The sequence below is a fragment of the Streptopelia decaocto genome (assembly GCF_964273445.1).
Source record: "Streptopelia decaocto genome assembly, chromosome: 24".
Taxonomy (NCBI): Eukaryota; Metazoa; Chordata; class Aves; order Columbiformes; family Columbidae; genus Streptopelia; species Streptopelia decaocto.
The window spans coordinates 2,398,575-2,413,413 of NC_138679.1; the positions used below are offsets into that span (position 1 = coordinate 2,398,575).

At 58.2% G+C, this 14,839-nt stretch overlaps 2 protein-coding genes across 4 annotated transcripts; one reads left to right on the forward strand and one right to left on the reverse strand.

The window, feature by feature from the left end:
* Positions 1–3,243: 3,243 nt before the first annotated feature.
* Positions 3,244–5,468, reverse strand: LOC309449816 (granzyme E-like). Its single transcript, XM_082072246.1, is given in 7 exon segments — positions 3,244–3,766; positions 4,152–4,373; positions 4,494–4,635; positions 4,867–5,014; positions 5,103–5,177; positions 5,180–5,230; positions 5,233–5,468. Coding segments are annotated over 7 exon segments (822 nt in total). The 5' UTR covers positions 5,282–5,468; the 3' UTR covers positions 3,244–3,631.
* Positions 5,469–10,647: 5,179 nt separating this feature from the next.
* On the forward strand, positions 10,648–14,760 carry S1PR4 (sphingosine-1-phosphate receptor 4). Of its 3 annotated transcripts, none has more exons than XM_082072234.1 (3): positions 10,648–11,599; positions 11,708–11,827; positions 12,680–14,760. In XM_082072234.1, the coding sequence occupies exon 3, from the start codon at positions 12,792–12,794 to the stop codon at positions 14,007–14,009; it is 1,218 nt and encodes a 405-aa protein (XP_081928360.1). In that variant the 5' UTR covers positions 10,648–11,599; positions 11,708–11,827; positions 12,680–12,791; the 3' UTR covers positions 14,010–14,760. The 3 variants fall into 3 exon arrangements, with proteins under 3 accessions (XP_081928360.1, XP_081928362.1, XP_081928361.1); XM_082072236.1 differs by having other exon boundaries at positions 11,712–11,827; XM_082072235.1 differs by lacking the exon at positions 10,648–11,599 and having other exon boundaries at positions 11,671–11,827.
* Positions 14,761–14,839: the final 79 nt, after the last annotated feature.

Here is a 14,839-nt window from a genome sequence, read left to right on the forward strand (position 1 = left end):
CTAAAACACGGAGGGACGTGATTTTGAGGAATTCTGTCTCTAGGTCCCTCTTGTTTTCCAGACTAGCTGAGGGAAGCAAAGTCTGCCCAGAGTGCTGAGGGAGCCCGAGGTGGAACAGTAGCCATGGGACCAAGAGCTGAAGAGCCAGCCTGGCTGGGAGCTGCTGCTGAGGATCACAGCATCTCGTTAGACCAGCCGCGCTCTGGGCGCGTTGAGCACTTGGGAGGAGCGAGAGGGATTCCCATGCGTCAGACAGCTTTGCATCAATTTTACTGCTTGGGTTTTTTTTTTTGTCTTTATGCTAAAACGATCCATTTTGTAGAAACTGTCCTGTAAAGAAGAATTTATAATCATCTTTGTGTATTCTCCGGGCTGTTCATCTGGAGCAGATGGCAGCACCAGCCTCTTCTGCTTCTGTGATCCTCTTGTAAATGGTTCACACCGCAACCGTTGCCAGCGACGAAGCTGGCGCTGCGATATACAGGTTCTTGGAGATAGCTTCGCAGAAGTTGACTTTCCAAGGTGAATGATGGTGGTGATTCCACTTGAATCAGAAACATTTCCTTCCTTTTGTATCCCTCCCTTCTTTAAGAGCTGCTGCCCTGGCACCGGAGGAGGGATCTTGGCATCTTGCAGAGTGAATGTGCATCGTGGTGGGGAGCTGGGGGCGGCTCCGGGTGCGAGTGTTGAACTGCTCGGTGTAGCTGTTGGCCTGAAAACCAACCTGGCGTGATGGTTGTTGGGAGAACGTTCTGCGACGGCTGTTTGGTGAGTTCTGACGCCTCGTTGGGAGCGAGGGCGGGAACTCGTGCGCGTAACCCGGCGTGCGGGCCGTGTCGGCCGTGAGATCCCGTGTTAGCACACGCTTTTCTTAGCCAGCCCTGTGCCTCCCGCTTGGCCAGCAAAGCCGCTTCGTGTCTCCGTTGGCTGCTCCTTTGGCAAACGCCCGCCCTGGCAAAAGTGCCAAACCTTCAACCAAATTTGCCTATAGCATCTTTTCGGGAAGCGAGGCCGCTCAGAACCTTCCGCGGGTCGAGACAGCGGCTCGACCTTCCGAAAAGAGGCGGAATTGGCTTCTTGTAGAGCATCTTGACTCTGAGGAAGCGGTTTCTTGGCTTAACCTCCGCTCCTTGTGCACTTTCAATCTTTGTTCTGCTGAAGAAACCAACGTCCTTCGAACCGGTTTGAAACTTGAAGGCGGTGAGGAGAGGCGCAGCCGTTCCCTCGCGCCGGAGCGCCCGCCCTTCCCCGTTCCCTTCTCCCCTTCTCTTCTTGGGTCTCTTCTTGTTGCTTCCTAGCGATGTCGGCCTTGCGTTCAACTTTGGGTTTTCTTCATGTGTGTTTTATGGTTTGCTTTTTTACTTTTGAAAAGTACTTCCGGAGTGTGCTGAGCGTTGTGTTGTACTGTACAGAGCCCGGGTTGTTAGAGTCCAGCAGAGGTCAAGTGTGTTATGCAGCACCCAGTTTCCTAAGAGTATGGTTTGTGCCAATGCCCCTTCTTTAGTAGTGCCAGAGACTCTTTACAAGTGCCAATGTGGTGGAAATTATTTGGTTATACTTGTATATTATAGGATCCTGATTTAAGACAATTTAAACATTATCCTATTTAAAAAGATACTATATAAAATGCTGTTTTTAAACCTTGTCATTTGCAATGCATGTATTGTTGTGCGTGTTGGGGTGGGGGGAGGGACGAGGGGAGGGTCAAGGAGTTTCTGAATACGATGCCCAGTGTCAGGATCTATTCAGGCTCCAAACTGTCTCATTCCAGTCCAGGAGTGCGATTGTTTCTTGGAATGATCCCGCTCTGACTGCTGGGCAACAACCCCTTATTACAGAAATATCTGATGGAAATTGATTTTCATATCTTTCTCCTGAAATAAATTCTCTGTTTGAAATTGGAATAAATTTTGTTCCTAAAACCCGCGGTGGTCCCGCCTGCGTTTCTTCGCTCCCGTGCAAAGGTTGGTTAATGTGCAATATAACGAACCGGACTAATAACGCTGAACTGGAGGCGAGCAGTGGCTCTTGGGGGGTTTGAGATGTAGGGGTGCAATGGTGGCTCCTTGACTTAAAACTTTACGGGATTTTGGAGTAGAATCACCGAGTGGAGTCGTTGGTATCGCTACTGCCCTTTGCTGTGCTGTCGGCTCATTTCAGACGCGTTTCTTGCAGGATACACATTGTCAAGAGCAGAAATGGTGCTGGGACCAGACCTGCTCCGTGAAGCCTTTATTGGAGGTTTTTTACCCCAATTCAGCCGTTTGGGGACAGGACGCGGGGAACAGGTGCTGTGGCGAACCCAAAGAGGGCACTGTGAGCATGCGAAACACCAGCGCCATGCGCTTTCCTTACACAGCGCCGTCTGTAGCAAAAATCACCCAGAACTTTGAGCCGCAGCTTTTCTGAATCACGTGAATGAGCTGGCGGGGGGGCTTGGAAAAGGTCTGAATTACTGGGTTTGGGAATGATTTGGAATCTTAAAATCTTCGGTGTGGTGTTTTCTATCCATTCTGTGGGCTCCAGCAATCACCTTTCAGGGCTCTTTGCATCAGCTGTTTGGCTGACGTGCAGATGCCCTCGCAAATTAAGCTTAATGAAGTTTTACGGGAGGCCAGTGAGCTAACGCCTACATCCTTCACTCTTGTTTTCCAGCAGAACCAGGCACGAAAATCACTCGAACCTTTGGGTCTGATTTCATCCCTAACACCGAGAAGCTGGGGCTGACTGTTGGTGCACCGGTACCGGGCGGTCGGATGTCACCACGGGGGCTGCGGGAAGAGAAGGGCTGCGATACGGTGAAACCTGGGGACGGGGCGCGCTCCCCGCTCCGCTTCCTTTGTTGCTACAGGTTGACTTTACCCTTTTATGGAGCGGCAGAGCTCTGCGATCAGATCGCGCCGTACAGCCTGGGGCCAGCCCCTGGTGCGCGGTGCTGGTGGTGGTGCTGGGCTGCCCACATTGCGCCTCAGCGTTTGTTTCCCCCGAGCGCTCCAGGCTGGGGAGAGGAGGCTGAGAGGCTCCCCCTGCTCTGAAATCCCCTGCTCTGGGGGTTTCGGTGGGATAGAAAACAATGGTTGGGGTGGAAACTTCAGCCCAGGACTCTGAGCAGCGACTTTCTTCAGCGGCTGTGAGAAATCTGAATCATAGAAGGAAAAAGGCTCTCAAATGCACATATGATTTATTGTCTTTATGTGATTCTTACAACACGGGAGCTATAGGAAGAGGGGAGAAGGGAGGCAGCAGGTTTCGGAGGTTGGGGACAGCAGCGGCGGTGAAGCAGGAGCTGGAGTTTCCTCCGTGGGGCTGGGGCAGGGAGGGGGCTGCTCTGGACCCCCCCATCTCATCGTCCTGCCCTCCCCAAAGGGCGACAGGCGCCCCGACAGCTCCGTCCGCTCCCCCAGGGCTGTCCTGCTCCCTCCTTCCCAGAGCTGCAGCCACAGCAGCTTCGCAAAGGGGGACGCGGGCGCTCCGAGGCGCGACCTCCGCTGGGCTCTGGCAGAGAGGAGCCCTCACCGTGTCCGTGGGGATCAGAGGAAGGTGTTTCCCAGGGAGAAAGGAAGACAAAGCAGGTGAAGACAGGGGCCCTGGAGCCCCAGTTTTCCAGGGCAGGAGCGGCGGGAGAGGAGGGTCATGCACACTTCATGTCGTTCTTGGTCCAGGGGAGGTAAGGAGCGATGTGTGTGTAGAAACCGAACTGTTTATATCTGTAGGAGAAGATGCCATAGGCTTTGTTGTTGCAGATGAGTGGATCCCCAGCGTCGCCCTGTAAAATGGAGGAGAGAAATCAGTGTTGATTTATATGGGGCTCCCAGGAAAAGGGTGTGTTTGCAAAGAACAGGGAGGCTGCAATATCAGAGCAGCTTTCCCCGGGGAAGCCTGGACTGGCGATGCATGTGGGTGGCTCTGGCTCCAACAGGGACTATTGGCAGTTGGGACCCAGCGCAACGACAGCCGGAGCTCAAAGGATCGCGTCATTTCTGCCCTCGTGCTGCGTGCAGAGCACAAAACTCACTCCGACCAGCCCTGACATTGGGGGCAAACCCTCCTTGGCCGAGCTGTGCTCCTTCAGTGATGGTTTTTAGCCCTGATGGGGTTTGTGCCTCCCCGCATCCTCCCACCCCCTAAGCCACAGCGACCTTCTCGGTTACCTCAGCAGATCCGCTGTGGCCGCAGATGAGGTTGTCGGCGAGCCCGGGGTAGTTGCTGAGGCAGTCCCGCTGTTTGATGATGGTGACGGTGGCTTTGTGTAACGCGGCAGCGGGCGTTTCGTCGCCCCAACCCACCGTGCTGCACACGGTCCCACCGGGGACGTCGGATCTTTCAATGGCGATGGTCCTGACGTAGCTGTTGCTGGTGGCGTTGCCGTTCAGCTGGGCAAGGAGACACAAACACAGAGTGGGTGCTCCGTGGTGAATCCGTTCCCTCCCACGCAGGGTCAGAGCTCAGCCCCGGGCGGACGGACCCCGCGGGTGCTGCGGGGCGCTCGGTACCTTCAGCAGGACGATGTCGTTTCCATCCTTAGGGCTCTTGAATTTCCCGGGGCAGCAATACTCTTCCACTTGGAATACCTGCCAGCTTTCCTCCCTCTTCTGGATCGTGCGGGCTCCCAGGATGACGGTCAGAGGTTTGTACCTGGTCAAATCAAGCACAGTGCATGTTATGCGCTTTCTCCTGTCTTCCCTGCTCACACAGGACATGGCCATGTCTTTAAAAACAGAGCTGATGGGAGCGAGGAGCTCTGCCGGGGATCTGCCCGGCCCGCGAGGGAAGCGGCTCAGACTGTTGGACCATCCATCCAGATGTCACCCAGACCACGGCAACGCCACAGTCTCATTGTGCTGTACGAATACACCCAAAACTTACTCCAAGCACTGAGCCGCTGTCATCACCCAGTTCGGGGCCACCAGGAAGCCCCCGCAGAAGTGCTCGTCCTTTCCCTGCACGTAGGCCATGTAGGGTGCGGAGTGGGACTTGGCTTCGCCTCCTCCCGCCATCCGACTCCAGGAGTGACCTGCAACGGACGGGACCGGGACGGGGGAGCTGGAGGACACGGGGCCGCCTGGGGCTCTCGCTCCCCAGCCCGCTCCTCATCTACTCACTGGCTTCGGCCAGGGGCCGTGTCAGCAGCAGGAGGGCCAGCAGGAGCTCCCGCGGATGCGCCATCGCCTCGTCCTGGCGGGTCCCTGCGCGGGGAGGCTGCAGCTGGGGTCTCTTCCTGCTCCCAGCAGGTTTTATAGCCTGAGACGAGACTCCAGGAAACCACAGAGCTCAGACTCATCTGATGAATCTCTCTGCAAATCGCGTGTCTCAGCGATCTGAGAGGGGAATTCAGTCAGCCCGGGCCCTGGGCACCAGCCCACTCTCATCCTGGGCCCGAGCTGGGGTACCTGACCAGTTTTAACCCCTTTGTGCTGGGAGCTGCAGGGAGCGCATCCACCCTCATCGCTGCCCGTGGGCTCTTCCCTCGCAGCTCCCGTTCGCTGTTGTGCGCTTGCAAACTCTCTTGATTTTTATCACGAGCTTTGCAAAACCAAGAGCGGCAGCACGCTCCCCCCATCCCGCCGAGACCCAGCGCGGCAGCTGCGTGCGCGCAGCCCCCCCTTCCTTGTGCCTATGGGGAGACCCAGGCTGGAGCCATTGGGAGAGAGGAGGGGGCGCACGCAGCCCCAGCAGTGGGGCGCAGAGTGCGCCAAGCCGCAGTAGGGGGGTGCACATGTCCACGTAGCCGCAGTAGGGGGGTGCAGAGAAGCCGGGAAGCTTCTAGATTGCCCACAGCCAGATCTGACCAGACTATAAACGGGACTTCCCGCTGACCACCATTTGTGTTCTCGAGCCGCAGGTCGGTGTGCGGAGCCTCCCGTAGGGCAGGATGGCTGCCCGAGGTGACCTCCCGGCACGGGGCCGCCTCGTTGGGGTGAGTGATAACTTACTAGATATCTATTTGTATTACTCCTCGCTGGGCCAGCGAGTGTATTCCATGCTTAAATATTACCAGGTGTATTTTCCCGGCTTATATAGCAAACGTACTTTCCTTGCTAGACTCAGGCAAGCATATATCCTTAATATAATTCCTCGCTAGACGCAAATGTACTTTCCTGGAGTCGGACGGCTCTGGCGTTGTTTATTGTGAGTGCGGGTACGCACGCTGTGGATCCCCATTATTCTTCTTTTGCTGTACCCCAAATAGTCTCCTCAAGTTGATATCCGAATCTGTATTTTATGTTACTAACTGATTTTACAAACCCTGTTTGTAATTGGTTGTTTTCCCGATGGAATCAAAGCCTGGTTTGGACCTGGTCGTCCGCCTCAAACTAATTTCGGGGTCTCTCCGTGACACCAAGATTTATTTCACGTGATGCAGAGGCAGTTGAGGACCCTCCTGCTCTTCCTCAGCAGGCACAGCCCTGGCTAACAGAGCAAACCTGGTATAAGTGCGTTTATGACACCGCGCTGCTCGCGGCTGCAGGGGGGCAAGAAGATGCTGTGGCAGCATCGTGACGGTGGCCACAGCATCGTGACGGTGGCCACAGCATCGCGACTGCTGCTGCCGCCGCGAGGTCTCGGTTCTACACCAGCTGTGGCTTAGGGCTCTGCTTTGTACGGCAAAAAATGCCACTTTAAGCGTTTCTTTCCAGATGTAATCGGGGCGTTCGCCGTCTCTTGCCAGCTGGTGTGAGGGAGGACAGGAGGACAGGGGACCCCGGGTCAGGGTCTCACTTTGCCTCTGATGTGCTGAGGGTGCATGGAGACAGGGATGCAGTTTGGGATTCTGTCCCTTCGCTGGCCGGGGGTGACGCGGTGACACATCTCTGGCCTCGTTCCTATGGGACAGGTCACGTCCAAGCGCGGCACGGCCAGCGCTGGTGTTTCACTGCCGAACCAGCGCCAGGTGCCTCCATCACGGGACTTTGCCTTCCCCGGACCAGCTGCCCCTCGGTCTCCAGCCCGTGGTCAGAGGGGCCGCGCTGGAAAGGGCTGGTGGCAAATCCCCCGCACGTCCCCGCTCCTCCCACCGGCTCCGTGCCCGGGCTCCGGGGCAAGCTGGAAGATGCAGGTCTGTGCACTCACAGCAGCGATTGCTTCCTTGGGCGGTGACGAAACGCGGCCGCCCTCGCTGACCCACTGCCGGTAAATTTGCTTTCCTATCTGCCCCCGGTGCCCCCTGGCAGAGAACGTTTAGAAGCTAAAAGCTGCCATTCTCGTGCAAAGGCTGCAGCAGCTGGAGCCTCAAGGAAAACCCTGACGTGACAAAGGTTTGTGCTACGCAGATAAACAGTCACAGATTTCCTAGCTGATAGCAGCTCTCAGCACAAGCCCAGAAGTGGATCCTTCTTGGTTTCCTCAGGCTGGCTTGGGTGCTGAAGGCAACAGAGACCGTTTCCCTTCATCCCAGGCCAGAACAGGGAGAATGGATGAGTGGACATCCAGGGCTGGGCATCTCCTCCCGCTGATGGAGGTGGCTGGTGGCGCCTCCAAAGGGCCATGAGAACAGGGAACAGCCTGTTGCCTTGAGTTGCACGCAGTTTCTCAATGTTTCAAATTCCCCGCTGGGTTTCCCCGCTGCAAACCAGTCTGGGCTTCTCTTGAACTTGCACAGACATCTGCCAACCTGCACCAGGGAGTTCCGACTTGTCACCTCTCCTGGGAACCCGCTAAGTCTGCGCCAGCAGCCCCCGCTACCCCACGGCTGAGCCCCCGGCCCCTCGTACCTGGCTGGCGTCCCGGAGCTCGTGGAAGCTGCCGGCACAAACCACGCCAGCGTCGAGATGCGGGTAGAGGAGGATGCATTTCCTGCAGCTGTAGATGGAGACTTGGGTTTGAAAGAGCTTGTTGGTTGCCTGCTCATCATCAATCAGGCCCCAGCCGGCTACGCTGCACTTGGTGCCCGTGGGGAGGTCACTGCTGGTCTTGGGCAGTGGGATGGTCTTGACGTACTCGTTGAGAGCGGCCTTTGCTGTCAGCTGGGGAAAAGCAAGGGCTTTGGAGAAGGCTACAAGCAGGACAGCTGAAGGACACCATGCACAGAGCCTGGGGAGCTGCTGCAAACACGCGGCTCCATGCTCTGCCCTCCCAGGTCCCTCCAGCGCTCGTGGCCACGGCAGCTGCTGGTTTGGAGAAGCAGCTCCCAGCAAGACTGTGCCCTGCCCAGCCCTGCAGCCCCGCAGCCCCGCAGCCCCCCTGCAGCACTTCTTGCCTTGAGCAGCATGATGCTGTTGGACACGGTGTCGGGGTCGTACGCTGGATGCAGGTGATACCTGAGGACTCCCCGGACCTGCTGGGTCTTCTCTGGCTCGTGGATGTCGTGGGGGCCCAGGATGACCGTGGCGTTCCTGGCCGTGGCAGCAGAGAGGAGAAGGGGGAGAGCAGGTTGGGTCTTACCCATGTTCCTCCCATTTTGCAGGCAGGTGCAGAGAGCTGCTCAGCACAGCAGCGACGGGAACCTGCTCCAGAATTACTCCAGTGAAGGAGCTGACAAGTTCAAGGAGGAAGAAGGCGCTAAAGTCCCTGTGTGAAGTACTCACCCCATGCAGCGTGCGGCTGTCATCACCCAGTCGGGGGCCACCAGGAAACCCCCGCAGGTGAACGTCCTGATCTTCAGGTACACTATGTAAGGGTGGGAGTGGGGCCGAGCCTTGTGCCCCCCGACAATGTGACCTTGTAGAGCACTTGCAAGACACCCCAGTGCAGGATGAGCCGAGATCAGAGCCCGGACCAGCAGCCTGACCTGCAGCCTGTGGTGCCCCCGCTTACCGGCGCTGGCCCGGGGGCAGGAAAGCAGGAGCAGCAGGGCTGGGACATCTCTTCCCACAGCTGGACGCTCCTCCAAGGTGTGTGCGAGTCTGAGTCTCCTGGTTTTATATCCTGGGCCAGCTGTGCCCAGCAGCCAGGAAACCATGTGCCCGATGGTGCTAATCAGAGCCGCGCAGCATCCCGCGGGTCTATCTGCATCTCTGGCCTGCTCACGTGCCCCGTGTGCCCCACGCTGTGACTGATGAGCGATAGAGCAGGACAGAGGTCAGGGCAGAGACGGGGGGTGATGCCACAGCCCCAGAGCCTCGCTGGTGATGAGGAGAGGTGTCCTGGGGTATTTTTGAGGTGTGATTTAGCACAAGTCGTATGAGCAGCGGTTGAGGGACCTGGGGGTTCAGCTGGAGAACAGGAGCTGAGGGGAGACCTTTTGATCTCTGAACTGCCTGAAAGGAGCTTGGAGCCAGGGGGGTCAGCAGTGATGGAGTCACCATCCCTGGAGGGTTTTAAAAGGCGTTTAGATGAGGTTCTTAGGAACACGGTTTAGTGCCGGAGTTGGGTTATGGTTGGACTCGATGATGCTGAGGGTCTCTTCCAACCGAAATGATTCTATGATTCTATGATTTCTCCTGCAGTTTGGCTGCAGGACAAATCGTGTCCACCTGCTTCAAAGCACAGCATCTCCGAGCTCCGACAAGCCAGAGGTGATGCCTCCTTTTAATCCCTGGAATACTTTTGATCTGGTTCACCTCAGTAGAAATCCCCCCAGAAGCTCTGGCTGAGGTCACTACAGATTCTCTGGTTTAAAGAAGCTAATTTGGGCTTGTAACCGCAGCAGAGTTTGGAATGAGCTCGTGCTCTCCAGGCACGGTGCTGCCGGCACAGGCGCTGCCCCGGCGCGGCGGCTCCGACCGCAGGGAGGTGTGTGCTGCTCGTCCTTCCTCCGCAGCGCCCAGGTTTGGTTTAACCGGCCCCGTTTCCTCTGCCTGGCGCTGGCACCACACCCTGCCCGCTCCCCCTGCCCGGCACCCCCGGCCGTGCCCCCCGGTTCCTCCTGCCGTCCCCATGTGAACGTGGCAAGAAGCGGCTCCTGGCCGTGAGCACCGTGCAAAGCGGCTCATGAGGGATTTTATGGGTCCTGCACAGGGTGCCCTGGGCCAGGGCTCTGGAGCAGCCTCGTGGTCTTGGTCACACCGCAGTGACCACGGCTGGTTGTGCTTTGTGCTTTGTGTTCTTGTTTTCCTTCAAATCCAGAGATGCGCCACAGAGACCTTTCCCCCATCACCACCACCCAGTTGCAACAAACTGATGCTGAGGCACAACAACTGTGCCCAGGACGATTGTTCAAGCACCGTGAAAGGTGCCAAATCTCCAGGTTTTGGTGTTGGCCCAAGTCAGAGGAGCCTTGCTGGCTCTTCCCAGCTCCTCAGGGACCAGACGCATCCTGCCACATTGGGGACTGGGACGTTCCCCTGGACAGACAAGAGAAGAGACCAAAGCCAGGAAACACAACCAGGAGCGATCAGTCATTTTCAAACGAGCACAACTCCACCCTTCCTGGAGCAGAAAAACACCTGTGGGTGAATGGATGCTGCTGCTGGGCTGTGCTGGGGCCACACAAGGGGGACACAATGGCCTTATGGGGCAGCAATGGGGACACCAGCTGGCCCATGAGCCAGCCCGGGGGTCGCCGGGCTGGGCCCCCCAGGCAGAGTTCTCCATCTCTTCTTCATCAGAACGTGTGAACATACACAAGTTTTAATCAGGACTGTGCAGCAGCACAGCAGGAAAACCTCAACAGAAGTCATCGATATTTTATCTTGTGTTTGTAGCTCGCTGCCTTTCCCCCGCGGCGGCTCGCGGCCCCCGCGCTGTGGAGCTGGGCGCCCTGCTGGGGGCAGCGGGCTGGGCGTGATGGTGATGGGCTCCAGGCTGCTCCTGCCCCGCTCCGCCGGGCACCCCGTTTGTGTGCAGACAAACTCTTCCCTTGGGGGCCGAGGTGCTTTTCCCTTCCCCTTGGCCTGGGCAGAGCGGGATGTGGAGGCTCCAGGGCTCCTGCTGCTCAGGCACCTGAGAGCACCTGCTACAGCCACGGCTCCGGCAGAGGGTTCGGGGGCTTTGGCTGCCCCCAGGCCTCCCTTGGTCCTCGCAAGCTCAGCACTCAGCAGCTACCAGGCAGTTTCAAGCGTGTCATGGTCTTGATGTGGAGGAAAGAGATGAGAAACGCTGCAGGACAGGGTGGCCCTCCCCAGCCCCCCTGCATCGCAAAGAAAGAACATCTGAACTGAAACGGCAGCAAAAGAGAAGTACCAAGATAAAGCTCAGGCTGGCTCTGTGCTGATAGCACGGGGGAGCCGCCGCAGTTCAACAGGAACTGTCCCCAGGCGGCTGCTCGGGGAAGCGGGGCCTCGTTCGCCCCCATGGAGATGGGGACCCCCCGCCCCAGGGATGTGGGGCCGGGTCTGTGCCCCCGGCGAGGTCCCACTCTGCACAGATGGGAGGAGATAAGTCCCCCCGGGGTCATCTGCTGACTTTATCAGCGTGAGTTTCTTTCCATGCTGCTGATAGAAAAGCCCAAACCACCAGTCGAAAGGGTGAACGTGGAGGACGGAGCCCTCAGTTTGGAGGAGAACAGCTCTTGCTTGCACACGACTTCCCGCAGCAGGAGCCTCTTTGGCATTTTCCACTTGTCCAGGCTGGGATCGCTCCACTTGTCAAGCAGTGGATGGACTCCCAGGATGGAAGAAATCACTGATTTTGCTCTCAGCCTGGGGACCTGTCCCTGGCTTTGTGCCAGCCTGAAGGCAGAAAGCAGGGCAGAGTCTCCGCTGTGATCCTGAGCTGAAAGGTGCTCCGTCTTTCTTCTCTCTATGCTGCTTTGCAGCTGTTTTGGGTGGGGTCCATCCTGCATAGAAATGTGGTTGGTGTTGTAACTTCCCTTTTGCCACTTTGGTAGGTAGAAATCTCACTTATTTAGCACGAGGAGCCCTCCCCACTACCTGCTCTGTGCAGCTGGAGAGCACCAGGGCTGCCGAACCTCCCTCGAGCAGCGGGAACCTCGGGCCGGTCATGACAGGTGAGTCATCAGGCAAATTCAACAGCTGCGGTTGGGAATGGCACGTTGCGAGAATTTCTCTCCAGGGAAGAGCTCAATGGCAGGCATTAGTATCACAGTAATGCCAGGACTCCTGGTTTCTGCTCTCCGTGCGCCTTCTGCAGTGCCAGGCAAGAGGCAGCAGCGCTGTGTCTGTCTCCCTGCCTGTGACCTGGACAGAGGGACGGCCCTGGCGCATCTCCAGCAGGTGCTTGGAGAGCTGGAGGTGGAGGGTGCAGCGTCAGGGCCCATGCGGGGCCTGGACCGGCTGCTTTTCTTTGAGCTGGGTGCAGCTGAGCCGTAGCTTGAGACACGCAGGTGACAGGGCAGGACGTGGACGGACGTGTCCCGTGAGGCTGGCGGGAGCTGGGTCTGCGGGGGAGCTCACGGGGGTGAGAGCACGGAGCTTACGGAGCTTCCTCCAGGATGAGGATGGATCTGGGCGCGGGTGGCGCACGGGGCAGGTGATGAAGAAGCAGTTGCTCTCTGCTCAGAGGTAAATTTAACGCTGCAAAAGGCAAAGCACTGAGTGTCTTGGGCTGTCTGGGTGCTTCCACCAGCACTTTGTTCAGCCCTACACTCTACCCAGCAAGGTGGGAGGTGTTACCCTGTTCAGCCCAGCCTGCCCTGGTTCAAAGAGGAGCTGGACACATTATTTCATTCATGTCCCACCTACACAACCGCAGCCAGACCCCTCCTGAGAAATGATGGCAGCTGTTAGAAACGATGTCAATACTCTAGCTCACAACAGGAAACGTTATTAAACAACAGGAAGCCCGGGCGTACGCGTGGCCTTACAAAACACCTCACCCTGCTCTCCCGTCTCTCCTGCAGTGCTGCGAGGCTGGCAGATGGGGCTCTGACATCCCCACACCAGGCACTGCTCTGCTCCAAACCCACCTCAGCCCTTCCTGCTTCCTGCATCCTGCATCCCTCGGCTCAGAAGATGGATGGTCCAGAGCCGAGCTGGCTGGTGAATCACTCGCTTCCCTTTCCACTGGGCTCTGCTCAATATTCTGAGCTCAGACTTGACAGGAAGGGCTCCTGCCTGCAGCTCACTGCCATGAGGAACGTGAACATCATCCTGCAGCACTACAACTTCACAGGCAAGCTGACCAACCGGCACTCTGGGGACGAGGGCATGGGTCTCATCCGCACCACCTTTGTCATTGTCAGCTGCTTCATCATCCTGGAGAACCTGCTGGTGCTGCTGGCCATCCTGCGCTGCCTGCGGGCCCGCCGCTGGGTCTACTCCTGCATTGCCAGCATCACCGTGAGCGACCTGCTTGCAGGGATCGCCTACCTTTCTAATCTCTGCCTCTCGGGCAAGAAGACCTTCCAGCTCTCACCCCAGCTCTGGTTCCTGCGGGAAGGCATCCTCTTCGTCGCGCTGGCTGCCTCCACCTTCAGCTTGCTGGTGACGGCCATCGAGCGCTACAGTGCCATGGTGAGGCCGATCGCTGAGAACGAAGCCAGCAAGACCCTGCGCTTACGGGGCCTGATCGTGTCCTGCTGGCTGCTGGCCTTGGTCATCGGGCTGCTGCCGCTGCTGGGCTGGAACTGCCTCTGCGACTTCAGCGCCTGCTCCGTCCTCCTGCCTCTCTATGCCAAGAACTACATCCTTTTCTCCGTAGTCATGTTCAGCATCATCCTCCTGGGGATCATCGGCCTTTATATCTCCATCTTCCAGCTGGTCCAGGCCAGTTCGAAGCAAACCAGCTCCCGGCACAGCCGCAAACGGTCCCTGCGCTTGCTCAAGACTGTGCTGATGATCCTGGGCGCCTTCATTATCTGCTGGAGCCCCCTCTTTGTCCTGTTGCTCTTTGACGTCTTCTGTGAGACCCAGACCTGCAAACACCTGCACAGCCTGGACTGGACCTTGGCTCTGGCCATGCTCAACTCAGCCATCAACCCCGTCATTTACTCTCTGCGGAGCGTGGAGGTTCGCCGGGCCGTGGGGAGCCTGCTGTGCTGCTGCTGTGTCAGGGTCGGGCTTTGCAAGCCCGGGAGCTGCGTGGTCATCACGGACATCAACTCCGGCTCGTCCACAGAGAGCTCCCTGCGCTACCGCGAGAGCTTCCGCAGCTCGGTGGCGCTGAACACCCGGCCCAGGGCTCCTCTCTCCAGCAACTCCAGCATGATGAGCAACCTCCCCAGCCTCTGAGGGGCCGCGGGGAGGGCGGGAGGAGCCACGCAGCCCGCAGGACCTCGCGCTGCTGGGCCTGGCCTGGCAGAACTGGAGCCAACGTGCACCTCGGGCTGAGCAGGCGCAGTCTGGCTCAGGTGTTCGCTGTGGTTTCCAGCCCCGTCACACCGGGATGTTCCGCACGGGGGGGCAGCACCGGGGCGCGCATTGCTCCGGGCGTGCGAGGGAAGGACAGGGGCACACCGTAGGACAACAGCTGTGCCTGGCGGACCCTGCTCTGTGTGTGTAGATGCTGTTCGTGCCCAGATGAGGGTATTTTGCCCCAACCAGCCTACCCCCAGCCTCTTAGAATCACAGAATATTTTGTGTTGAAGGGACCATTAAAGCCCATCCAGATCCCCCCAGCCATGAGCTCAGGCCTCACCAGCTCAGGTTGCTCAGACCCCGTCCAGCCTGGCCTGGGGTGTCTCAGGGATGGTTCATCCACCACCTCTCTGGCCAACCTGGGCCAGGCTCTCACCACCCTCAGGGCCAACAATTCCTTCCCCGTGTCCAGCCTGAATCCCCCTCCTTTAGTTTAAAACCATCACCCCTTGTCCTGGCACAACAGGGCCAGACGGAGCCCGGTGCCGCCCGAAGGCGCCGCCAGCTCCGCACCGGCCGCCCCAGCGCTGCGGGAGCAGCTCCTGACCGCTGAAACCCCGCCGTCCCGGGTCCAGGGGCGCCGAGCACCCAGCCCCTTTGTTTCGCAATAAATCTGGGTGACCAGAAGCGCCCGGTTGGTTTGATGTGGTTGATCTGCCCGCCCGGGGTGGGCGGGGCCGGGGTGGGCGGGGCCTGCGCCGCCG

What these genes read in the sequence shown, in the direction of transcription:
- S1PR4 (XM_082072234.1), top strand. Translation starts at nt 12,792, where the DNA reads ATGGATGGTCCAGAGCCGAGCTGGCTGGTGAATCACTCGCTTCCCTTT.